We start from the raw sequence: 13,190 nt of genomic DNA on the forward strand, positions 1-13,190 counted from the left end.
CTGTCGTTCCGTCAATTTCCGAAGAGATTTTCCGGAAAAAATACTGTTCCATTTGACTTTCACCGAAACAGAGTTCTTGATTTTTCTGTTCAACGGTCGGCATGCACGGCAACCAAATCAAAAAAAATTGTTAATGTTCCAAAATGACGCTAAATGACGGTATAAAACTGCTCCGACGTCTCGGCAATAGAAGAAGGCAGTATTGCCGAAACGTCGGAGCAGTTTTATACCGCCATTTAGCGTCATTTTGGAACATATACAATTATTTTTAGCAGAAAAGACGCTAAACAGTTTTAACTATTATTAAACAAATCTAAATGTCAACGTCTCCCAGTTACTTCCTAGACATTTGTATTTTTATTGCTTGTTCAAATTCCCCTCCCCTGGCGAAAAATAGTGATTAATACCGCGCATAACGATTACATTTTTTGATCAAATTCCCCTACCCCGGGGTAAGTATAACATGGGGTTTAAGCTCTCTACAAAAGTCTGTATTCGCGTCTTTGTAACTCACATAGCCACTTAAATTGAGTCGGTGATGAAGAAAATTATCATTTGAAGCCGCAATTCGTCACTTGCAATGTTGGCATTCAGGAGAAAAAAAATGTTCTCCATAAAAGCCCTTTTCTAAAACAAAACCGCAGTAATGACGTTTATCGGTAAATAAAAAAATAAAAAATAAAATAGATATGTGTTTAAAGTGGTCATGCACTTAGCTTCATATCTCAACCAGATCAGTAGCTAGTTTACAGGCATGCCACTGAAACAGAGGAAACAAATAATTTATAAATGAACATAACACGGTTAAAAATCCCAACTGGCAGGAGGCAGACCAGTTGGCTATATACAAAGCGTGGTCGAGGATTTGAACTCGGGGCAACCGAGAAACAAATCCAGCTAGTGGCAAGGGCAGGCCTCGAACCGGTGACCTCGGAGTCCAACACCAGCTCCCTAAACCACTCGGCCACGCTTGCCTCCTTGGTAAATGGAGAACTTTGTGGGATCCCGAAAAAGAGAGTGGGTACAAATTCAGTCTCCTAGCTGCCAAAGTTTAATATAATATAGATGACTTGAACAGAAGGAATAGATGTACACAGGCCAGGCTGACAACCTGACTGCCATTTCTTCGAATGTCCACATTCACCCCCTCCCCCCACCTCCCCAAAAAGACAGAAACAACAAAAAACAATAAACATACTCGTATTAACCTGATATAAAATGGAAATCTTGCTATGATTATTTAATGGTTTCCGACAGTTCAGAGCATCAAAACCGATTGCATCGCATACATTACACTGCATCCAGTGTATTTCTCGTCAACTATTTAACAAAACAAATTAATGGAGAAGTTGAAAAAATTCTCACTTTCACAAGAATCTAGTATTTTTGAGTTATTTTTTCAAAATAGCTCTTAGTCGCCGCGATGTCCCGTGAATCAGTCAGTGGGTTAGTGAAGTATGTTTGTTTGTCACACCAATCAGATTTCAGGTACTATCAGAACCAATCAAATTGCAGTTTATAAAGGCGAAGTAATCTGACGAAATTATGTGTCGCGGCGTGTCGCAGTTCGTTTTCGTTGAAAGATTAATTGGTAAGTTGTGAATTATCATGGATTTGAAACGTATTCGTAGTTTGCGAATCAAATTGTGAGCTTCGATACAAAGTTCCCAACTTCGGCCCGAATTTATTAAATCCTTCTGTAGTTATGTTATCAAAAAGGGCTTTGCTACGCTAAACTGTTCGAAACAAATATCATAATAATAAAAAACTTTTATGTTCAGCGAGCCGTAAACATGTTGTCTCGAACAAATTAGTCTTCCCTGTCGCGTCGCGTCGCGTCGCGTCGGCTTCGATTAAAATCAATTTTACATATGCGTAAACCATCCAGTTTCATCCGGTTTACAAACGCAGAAGACTTGAAATTGAAGACAGTGAAGATTATGCCTCACAGAAATCGTTAAATATGTGTTTTCATACAAAAAAGTTAAAATTTGACCAAATTTCTACATGCATGATATTTATTTATCGGCAAATCACTTGCGTGATCGCTGATGCGAAACGTTGTCTTGCACTTCAAGCAACTTTCCTTGACAAGTTCTAAAATCTTCGAGTTCAGAAATCGCCATGACTTTCGAGCAACATGTCTTGTTTCTCCTCAACTACCAAACTTGGAAAGTTCAGTCGGGCCGAAGTCGGGAAATTTGTATCGATGTTTGCAATATGATTCGCAAACTCGCACCGTAATTGGCAACTTCATAACAAAGTTTCCAATTTCCCAACAGACTGCGCAAAGCGGGCGGCCAAAGTAAACTGAAATCAACTGTAAAACATTTCGTTCAAACATTTAATGAACCGGTACAAGTAACTTTACTGTTAAAGCAACTACGATCGATAGCAAAAACAGAACAAGAGCGTGCCATTTCGTGACAACTTGATAACTCAATTAGTTCTTGTTTGTTGAATAGAATTTACGTTGTGAATGAACGAAAATCTTTGTTGAACAGTTCTGACAGGAAACAAATACTCCAAGTGTACTGCGCTTTAAAGAACTTTTCCGAAGAAAGTGTTTTTTTATTTGATTCGTTTATTACTTCGTTTATTATAGTACTTTTCGTTCAATGTCTATATGGAGACGTGGCTTTTTCGAGAAAAACAAGGGTATCGTGTTACGTTCGTTTTAAAAAAACAAAGGTATCATGTTACAAAAGTGAGAAAAAACGGTATCATGTTACAGTGTTTGGCAAAAAGCCAAAAGTATTCCGTAACAAACAAAAGTAACCCGTTACGGTTTCTACAAAGCTAGCAACAAAATAGCCGCTTTAAACAGAATAAGAACGTGCCATTTTGTGACATTTTGACAATTGAATTAGTTTTGTTTTTTTATTAATTAAATGATGAAAATTTCCGTATGAAATAAAACAGTCCTGGTGTATCAAAATGCATGTAAAAATTATTTTGTTTGCAAGCAAACTTTATGCAAAAAAGTGACCCCGTGGGGCGCCATACACAAATAGCTCAACCCATGGCATAAACCATCCCAACAGGACAATCACCCAGTTTCACCCCAAGCCACCCCATAAATTGAAAACATAACTCCTGCACGCTTAACGTGCCTATGTTTTCACAAGTATTTGAACCAAGAATTTAGAGCCTGTCGAGTAAGGACGAGTAAGGTACGAGTAATTATTGGAAATAGTCGAACACCATCCTACCTCAAACTTTTTCTGGTGAAAGGTTTCACGAGTATGCAATACATTAATCGCTTCCTTTTTCTAGCCAGTCTATCTCCTTTGTGAAAATCGTTTTCGTTTCTCTAGGGTCCACTTCAGTGTGGAGAGACAATTTTAAGCCAAAAAGGCATTTTGCAGGTTTTGTCAAAGTGGCAATTTTACTATTTTTCAACTTTTAAAATCTTTAGGAAGGATTCTTAATAACGCATTGAATATTGTAAAAATTCCAAAGCGATCTCTGGTTAAAATGTAAATATATATAGAAAAAACTAAACCAAGCTTTCGACTACCAATCTGTAGTCTTTAAGGAGACTCTTTTATCTTTAAATGTTTAACCAGAGATCGCTAATGTCTTATCCTCGTTACTCGTCCATTTTTATTTTAAATCATTTAAAGATAATGGCTGTGTGTTGGTCCGGTGACAAGTTCCTCGTTTGATATTTGATTTGTCCAGAAGACCTTGAGTATCTTTCTCATGCATTTCCTGTAAAAAGAATCGAGTTTGTTCATCTTTGCGGTAGTGGTTCTCCATGTCCCTGCCCCCAAACAATGTAAAAAATTCGCCGCTTGGTCTTAGAGCTGTACTTTGATGACTTCCAAAAGGGCGAGAGAGTAGCGAAAGGATTTCTTGCAAGGGCCAGTCTTAGCCTGATGTCTGCCTCCGTTCCACCATGCTTGTCTAGCATTGCACCAAGGTATGGGAATGCCTCGACGTCTTCCAGTTGGTTACCCTCAACAGTGATGGGATCGCTCTTCATGCATTTCAGGCGCATGGTCTTGGTTTTGCTGGGGTTAATTATAAGCAACCTCAGCCGTATCATGGGGGCGGGATGTGTTTTTCCTGCATGTCGCTATGTCTGCTTGCGAAGAATGCTCTCTTCTTTTATCAAGCGTATTTCTCATGACCCAATCAATCACCATCACGAAGATGAAGCCAGACATAACACAGCCATGCTTCACACCACTTCCCACCTCAAAACAGATGTGTAATGATATTGATGTATATGAGAGGAACGCCGTATTCTTGCATAGTGGACAATAACTTATCCTCTAATAACGCTATCGAAAGCTTTCCTGAAGTCAACGAAGTTTACGTAAATTGGGGCTTGCCATTACATTCACCGCTCGAGGATGTTTCAATATGTGTTCCATTGTTCCCCTTCCTTGTCTGAATCCAGCCTGTTTTTGACGCAGCTTCTCATCTACAAGCTTCTTAATTCTTATCTACTGACAAGCATTAAACCTGATGTTTAGAACGGAAAAAGAAGAAAATGTGTGGCAATTGATTATTTGGTAGCAATCAAGGTTTAATTGTAGCCATAAACAAGTGATATTTCTTACCAGCGTTGTTTAAATTTTACATTTTAGCTATAACGTTCTGCATAATTTGTTGGTAGGGAGTTGAACAATAATCAGTTGAAGGACTTGCCATATGGAATTTTCGATCACAATACTCGGCTGAGCGGGCTGTAAGTTAAGACTCTACTTCTTTATCTACAGGGCATCATTAATCCTATTTAATCCCAGAAGAGTATAAAACTTGCAGCCTGAAAAGTTCCAGTTTATGGAAAGAGCCCGAAACGTTCCATATTGTTTGCTAGCGTTATCTGTAATCTTGTTGTTTTTGATAAATTGGTTTCTGTACTTTGCTACCCAAAATGCAACTGATGTTTTGTTCGAATCGATTTCGTTTTTCGTATTTTTCTTACTTTTTCTCTGTTTCCACTACCTCGGTCCTTGTTAGTTAATAGCTTACTTATAAAACCTTAGAAATGATCTATTTATGTTTCAAAAGAACTGAAACGGTGTCAAAGAGTGGCGAAGGAAAAAAAATATAGCCCTTTTGGAAATTAATTAACAATTATTCCTTGAAATCGAGGTGAATAGCGGTAAAATATTTATCGAGGCGCGAAGTGGCGAAGTAAAATAGTATTCTATCGCTATTCGCCTCCATTTCAAAGAATATTCGTCTTAGTAGTATACACTCACGAAGTGATCTCAACAAGAAGCCATATCAGGGGGAAACCTTTTAAAGTTGATTTAATTGACCTCTCAATTCATGCGTGGAAAACGAACGAGCGGCACTTACCGGCACGCGCGAAACAGTTTACAGAATCTTCAAACATGGCAAATCTAGTCAATCTTCGATAAAATCCTCGTCACAATCTGGCGAAATGGCCCTTTAAGACCATTCAAACCAGCAATCTGAATCAAAGCTTTTAAAGTTAAATTGAAAAAAAAAAAAAAATGGATTTAAGAGCAGTAGGCGAATGATCCACCTGAACATTTGGATTTTACAATGTGTGCAGAACTGTGGTGAAAACTGAATTGATTTCTCGCACAAAGTTAGTCTCCGCAATATTTGTGGAGGACCTTGGTTGAATAACACCTGATTTTGCAGCCGATAACACGGTATTCATTTTTTCCGATGCCGGGCGAAGAGCGACTTGACGGTAAGCAACATGTTTTTCGTTACTGCAGTTGTGTGAAAATTGTGCTGCAAATTGCGATATATGTAGTCTTCTCTTACTTTGAAAACCATTAGGCCAAATTTTGTAGCTTTTTTGTATTTACTAGAACAGCATCTTGTTGTATTCCTAGTATTTACGGTACAAAAAACTCCGGAGAAATGCGAGTTAATGTCGGCCATTCTGTTTCTGTTTGGATCACCCATTCTTTACTCCGTAGGGAGTGAACGATGCTCATTAGCCTGTGATAGCGAGTTAATCAGATTGCTCAAAGCACCAAGATCACTGAGTGTGTATATACTAAAATGGTTTACAGACTGAAGAAACGTTTATATTGATAATAAAATGCCTTTACCAATACGGAAGACAAAACGCTCAATGCTATTAATCAAAATTAGTAGGTAAATTTGAAATACTATCTGTCAAACATACGTATAATTAAAAAAATAAATAAAAGTAAAGAAACGCATTGTCGAAGATTCGCGATCACTTTTCACAGAGGGAACAGACTATAGATTAAAAATATAAATTACGTTAGCATCCTTCTTCCTTATCAACTGACAAACAAATGTTCAGTACGGGAAGAGAGAAGATGCCGAGGCAATTGACTATTTGGTAGCCATATAGAAGTTAGATTCGTTGCCAATATTTTAATTGAAATTAAATTTTTTATTTAGTTAACGTTTTGCGATTATTGGTCGGTAGGGAGTTGAAAAGTAACCAGTTGAAGGAATTGCCTAATGGAGTTTTCGATCACAATACGCAGCTGAAAAATTTGTAAGTTAAGACTCAATTTCTTTATTTACATGGCATCATGAAGTCTTTTCAATTCCAGAAGATTAGACAGTTGCAGCAAGAAAATTTTCTTTTTATACAAAATAAGCCGAAACTAATTAACCCTATTCAGACCGGGGGGGGGGGGGGGGGCTTTTGAGGCCCGCGCTGACTTTGAACCTCTATAACTTTTTTAAGATTTAACCAAACGCTGCCAAACTTTCTGAGTTTTCCTAAAATTTATCTGGCAACAAATTGGTAGGCTTGGATGATGTGTCAGGAACTTGACATCACCATGGCAACGGCATGTTGACAGGCATGTTTTCCCAAATTTGTAATTTTGCGTGTTTCTGTTAATAAAAATCAACTTAAATGGCATTATTTTTACATTTTTACGGGTTTAAAGCACATTTTTATTCATTTTGAGTACTTTGCAATGATTTTGGGTGGTTTTCTGGCATTTTGGAAAAATTTTGAAATCCAAGATGGCGGATCCAACATGGCGGCTGTTTTGACATAATGATGTAATTGTCACGTGATGTGACGTCACCATCCCACGTGACGTATACCAAAAGAAAGAGTTTCGGACGTACAATACATCCTATAAGTTTCATGGTGATTGCTTAAATATTCTGGAAGTTACATAGGGGGGACTTCCGAAGCCCCCCCCCCACCCCCGGTCTGAGAAGGTCCAAAAAAGCCCGGTCTGAATAGGGTTAAAACGTTTGGTAGCATTATCTCTAATCTAGCTGTTTTTCAGTTACTCTTTAACAAAGTGCTTTCTAAACTTTGCTTCCTAAATGCAACTGTTGTCTTGTTCGAACCGATTATAGACTGCTTGCAGTCTGTTTTTCTCTCGAAATTTAGTAAGGGAGTGCGAGGCTAGGGAGGGTTTAAGACGCGCGAGGAAGGATTGGGGCGAGACAAGTGTGCGCGCGCGATCGGATCGCGCGATCGGATCGCGCGATCGAGGAAAAACAGACTGCGGACTCTTGTATACTTTTTGAGGACACGGGCTTCCTGTCAATCAACTTGGTTCTCGCGGGAGTAACCTTGGTAACCGACTTAAGACGGAATCATGGCAAACTTTAGATTCTCCGTGGGCGATCGACATGTGCTTCCAGCGTTCACTGAAGTCTGAAGCCGGCTGCGGCTATAAATTCATTTTCACGAAACAGAATGGCTGACAGCGTTCCGCTTCTTTAATGCAACTTTGCACATACTCGACTGCGGTCCAAGATCTTCGCTTCGGAGTTAATTTAACGTTCAAGGCTATTTTATTTGTTTTACAATAGAGTTTTACTTGTAGCATTTATAGAGAAATTATATTCGTAGGTTGCGCACGGGAATGGCGTAACGGAGTGTACGTGTTTGCGTCAGCATAGTTTTTTGTTTTACAAAATCCTTTCCAAAGAGCGTCTGAATTCTTTCAATATAAGCACGCACCACTTGGGCCTTCTTATTAATTTCGTGGTAAAGCTGGACAATCTAAATCGTGAAATCTATCTTTTGGTTTGCGAAAAAAGGATATTTGCAATAATCAATAAGCAGCACGCGCACACGGAACGGCAGTTGATGGCGAGAGCATTCGTAAGCTCTGCGCTTTGAAATCCTTGATTTGATACACACGACGATGCTGGCAGCTGCTTGTCGATGACCACTTGATTAAGACAGACGCGAATTCTCCTTCGTGTATTTTCACAACTGGAAGATTGCAGTTTTAACAAAACCAGTGGGCAGGTTAATTTTAATGCTATGCTATTACGCAACCTTCGCTTTCCGCGAAAGTTACGTAATTTGGTATGAATTGACCAATCAGCAACTCCGTTGCTGGACCAACGGAGAGCTGACGGATATCCTCAAAAATTCCAAAAGAGTCCGTAGTCTGTCTTTTCTCGTCTCGCCCCAAGCCCCTTCTCATCCACCCGCCAGTTCAACCAGTTTGCTCGCGTTCCTGATGTCGTTCTTGATATAACCGCGCGCTCCGACCCTAAGAGACCTTAGAGAAAAGGCAGACTACCAGTAGTCTAAACCGATTACGTTTTTCTTTTTTCAGCATTCTTTTATGTTCCTACTACCTAACTACCTTTCTGTGTTAATGCTAAAACGTATAAGGGGTGGGGGGGGGGGGGGGGTATTCTGGCTTGATTCTGGCTTTCTAAGAAAATAGTGAAATCCAAGATGGTGGATCCAAAATGGCGGCTCTGATGACGTCATTTGGCGCCACATGACATCTACATCTTGTAGAGTAAGCTAAGGACTTTCTACTCAGTGAATAAATAGTTTCGCTGCGCCTTAATAAAACGAAAACCCAGCCTTCTTCCTTATCAACTGACAAAATTTAAACGATGTTCAGTACGGAAAGAGAGGAGAAGTCCAGGCAATTAACTATTTGGTAGTCATCAAGGTTATATGGTAGCCAGATAAAGTGAGATGTCTTGCCAACGTTGTTTAAACTTTACATTTAGAAGTTAAAAGTTAAAATATATCTCTTTCAGGACATTAGATTTGAGATTAACTGTTACAACAGAGAAAGGCGAAGAAAAAAATTCGAATGATGGAATTTAATTCGAAATTGTTTAGCACAACAATAGGGAATTACAAAAAATTGCTGTTTATAAGGAAATGTCTTTACCATCGAGAAAGGCTTCACGTTCCGCTTTTTAACCAAAATTAAGTAAGTGTTCTTTTTCCTTCTTACCTTTTTTGAGATTATACGTTGGTAGGGTGTTGGACAATAACTAGTTAACCCACAATTTACCTGCTCCCTACGTATCAAGGCTTCATAGCTCGGTTGTTAGAGCTACGCACCAGTATCGCGGAGGTCATGGGTTCAAAACCCGTTGTAGCCGTGAATATTTTTTTCAGGCTAAAAAATGCAATTTCCTATATTGTAACACATTGCCAGGATCATTTTATTCATTTTATTCATTCCATCTTCTTTAGCTATTTCACATCATAACCCTATTCAGTACAGGGAGAGAGGAGACGTCCTGGCCAGAAACTATTAGCCATCAGGGTTAGATGTTAATAAACTTCAAGATTAAGTGGTAGCCAAAAACAAAAGACGTTCTCAACATTCTTGCCATCATTCTTTTAATTTTACCGTTTGTTAACGCTTTGCGAATTTTTGTTGGTAGATATTTAAACAATAACCAGTTAAAGGGCTTCCCTACCGGAGTTTTCGATCACAATGCACAGTTGCACGGGCTGTAAGTTACGATTCTTTTTCCAGAAAACATCACTAATCCTCTCCAATCCCAGAAGAATAAATGTTCCGTTTTATAGAAAGAGCCCAAAACGTTCCATATCAAACGAAAAATACTAAAATTGCAGTCAGGAGAAGACATTAAATTTCTTTAAAAGTTCTGACGCTGACTTGTGTTGAACGTAACACTACGCTCATAATAAACTTTTACAAGACATTTCGACCGAAAACCTTCGGTCTTCTTCGGTTTAAATATGGCAAAAAGGAACGGCTTTTTAACGGTACACATTTGTACGCGCGCGAGTCATACAAGTACACGCGAACACTGCGCGAGACTGGGAACAGTAATTTAAGTGATTTATAAATATCAGGGATGTCTATATGTTCATTTACCGCCTTCTGGTCCCTCTATATTGTAGCATTATCTGTAAACTGGTTGTTTTTAATAAATTGCTTTCTGAACTTTGCGAGCTAAAAGGTAACTTAATTGTTTGTCGAAATGATAAACTTTTCCCTTTCCACCCTCCATTTTGTTTTGTTTCCACTGCCCCGGCTTTGTTAGATTACGTTTTTGTTTTAAATGATTATTTTTTTTTTGCCTTAAGGGGCTTTATGATATGGTAAGCGTGTATTAGACTCGAACTCAGGCAACAAAATATTGGGATGAATAAAAGTATCAGAACCACAAATAAATCAATAGTGGATTTTATTAGCAACCGTGCGAAAGTTAAGGTCTTCTTCCATGACGTTAGATTTGAGATTACGTGTTAGAACTTAATCTCCACTTTCTTTTCTTAGGGACTTTTTTATAAGTAAGGTAACCTATAGTTTACAAAAAAGGAGCCCAAGTGAAACCACTATTAGTTAATTCACATTCTTTCATTTAGATTATCCAATCAGAAGGCGAGTATAGCTCCTGGCGAACAAACACAAACTGCAGTGCAAATTCGCAATGGCACTTATGTCTAGGATAAAAAGCAACTACCCAAATGACAAAATGTACGATTTTTTTTGCTATGGTCTTACGAAATCTGCGAAAATTACCAAATTTACGAAATTTGTGAATTTTTGGAATTTTCATAAAAGACCAAAATGTCTGAAAGGTCTTAAAAAAAACTCTAAAAAGTTGTGAATTTTCGCAATTTCCGTTAAACCTGTGAATTCTCAAGGTCTTGACCAAAACTATGAATTTTACGAAAAATTTTTTTTTTTTGCAGTTTTCGTTTAATTCGTAAATTTTCAGAGTTTCGACGAAAATTACAAAAATTACGATTTTTCGCAATTTCCGTTAAAGTAATACATTTTCAAACTCTTGAAGGAAACTAGGAATTTTACTCAAATTATGCTATTTTACAATCTTCGTTCAATTCACAAAATTTCATGGTCTTCAAGAAAACTACGAATTAACGAAACTGACGAAAATTACGAATTTCACCAAAATTATCATTTTTCTTTCAAAACTTAAAAGATCTCACAAGATATCAGAGATACCAAAGTACACACATAGTATGACATTAAATATAGGTTATTCACCAGCCGGGAGGTCCGTATTGGGAAAAAGGTTCCAAGACCGAGGGAACAGTTTTTCCCAATACGGACCCACCAAGGCTGGTGAATAACGTTTTTTTTTTTCCTATTTTCAGTTTGTCTTTCAAAAAAATCTAGAAAGATTGTGTCACAAAATCTTTGTATTCGCTCGTCATTTCATGTTGAGTCAAACGAAGGATTAGCAAGATTGTAATTAGTAAAATGCTGTTTTTTATTTAATTCGGAAAAAAATCGCTTCACTTAAATGAACCGTACTCACAGAAAGGTTCAACATATCAAATTTACATTGAAGAGGTTCAATAATTATATAAAAGAAATTGAAGTAGTAAATATAACATAAATGTAAAATCGAGCCAAAACATACTAGAAACACTTTTATACGCTTATCGATTCGGCTTCCCCGATGAATGTTTTGAAAGCAACTATGTTCGCTGGATGTTAATTTCTCTGACTTCAAAATACTATCTAACTGAAAGACAGTTTCGGTATAGCTATACACACTTGTATTTAACGAATTAATAAACTTTGCGCTGATTCCCAGCAGAATTTCTTTTGCGATAAACAGTGCGAAAATGAAAGTGAATGAAATGCGTAGTTCAGACGTAGGGAACAATATTGCGAGAATTATTTTGACTGTTTTTAATTAAAGAATCTCATTTTCTTGAATGATGTCAATTAGGGTTTTTTTTTGGCAAAAAAGTGGCCGATAAAAGGCAGTTGTTACTCAAAATTAAAGTCAAAAACCGGTGCAGCTTACAGCAATGGCGTTAAAAGGACTGCGAAATCTACAAACAACCACAAACTGCGAAACTAGAACTCGACTTTGTCGATAAAGAAATGAATACTCGCCTTTGGAAGAACTTCCAGGCCTTTTATTCCACTTCTATTTTGTCCTTTCACATTTACAACGATTGTTGAGCAGCTATTTCGGTTTTGCAGAGCAAATCTTTCTTGAGTTCGTTCGTACAACGCTGCAAAATGATTTCGCGCGGAAAACACACTTGGCGATTCATCTTGCAACGGATACCGCCCGCTGTGAGTGGGCCGGATTGGACAATACCGCTCGCTCCCGGAACCAATCAGATCGCAGGATTTGTAGAATATCGCCCGCTCACGAACAAAGAAAAAAATAATAGAGATTACTCCATGGAAAATGCGCGCGTACGATTTTTATTCACGAGTTGAGTAGACAAGCCGGCGATTCAAAGCTGAACAATGGTCAAATGTATTTTAAATTCTAAATCGTCTTAAAAACTCGAAGGATAACTTTTAGATGTCAAACGAGAGCGCTGAAAACTAGAACCTTTCCAAATTTGCATATGTGATAATATTCAGAAATTGATTTTTTCAGTTATTGTTTTTTTAAAAACATCTTAAAAGCAATGGACATCTGTATCAAAGCGAGGTTTAAATTTTTGTAAAACTTCGCTCAGCAGAAGGCCAGCACCCAAGGTATAAGAAGCAAGAAACATTCCCAGACGGAAAATGCGGATACGGGCTAAAATTCGATTCAGAGTAAAACAAGTGTTTATGACCGCAATGTCATGTGATACTTACTTATTATAATAAACGGCACGCATACATGCATGCACAGGCGATGACGCTTTACAATGTTGATCCCGGAAATTGCATTTTTTATTTATTTTAATTTTTGATTTGCTTTAACTACAAAAAAAACTTGCAATACATTACATACGTACAGTATAATAAAATAAGCACATTTAATTATTATGAACTTCATCATTTGACAACAGAAAGGCCCAGGATTGATTTCCACACCAAGTCGATACTGAAGATTGTGTGGCATTTTCGTATTGAAATGTAATCAAGTCAACACCGCGAACAAGAATCAATCACATGTATTTATGCAACTTATCAAACAAAACATTTTAGATCAGCTAAATCAGCAATTGGGTAGAAATTCTTTTAGAATTCTGGCTTCTCATACAAATAGGAATACGG

General features: G+C 37.8%; 1 protein-coding gene across 1 annotated transcript in view; it reads left to right on the forward strand.

Moving 5' to 3' along the window:
• Positions 1–13,190, forward strand: part of LOC144665010 (uncharacterized) — a 58,720-nt gene that overhangs the window by 5,006 nt on the left and 40,524 nt on the right. Inside the window, exons 3-4 of the mRNA XM_078526197.1 lie at positions 4,628–4,699; positions 6,404–6,475. Coding sequence (XP_078382323.1) covers positions 4,628–4,699; positions 6,404–6,475 — 144 coding nt within the window. The remainder of the gene's footprint in view (positions 1–4,627; positions 4,700–6,403; positions 6,476–13,190) is intronic.

Source organism: Oculina patagonica, chromosome 9, assembly GCF_052425735.1.
Source record: "Oculina patagonica isolate OP01 chromosome 9, crgOcupat, whole genome shotgun sequence".
NCBI classification, from domain to species: Eukaryota; Metazoa; Cnidaria; class Anthozoa; order Scleractinia; family Oculinidae; genus Oculina; species Oculina patagonica.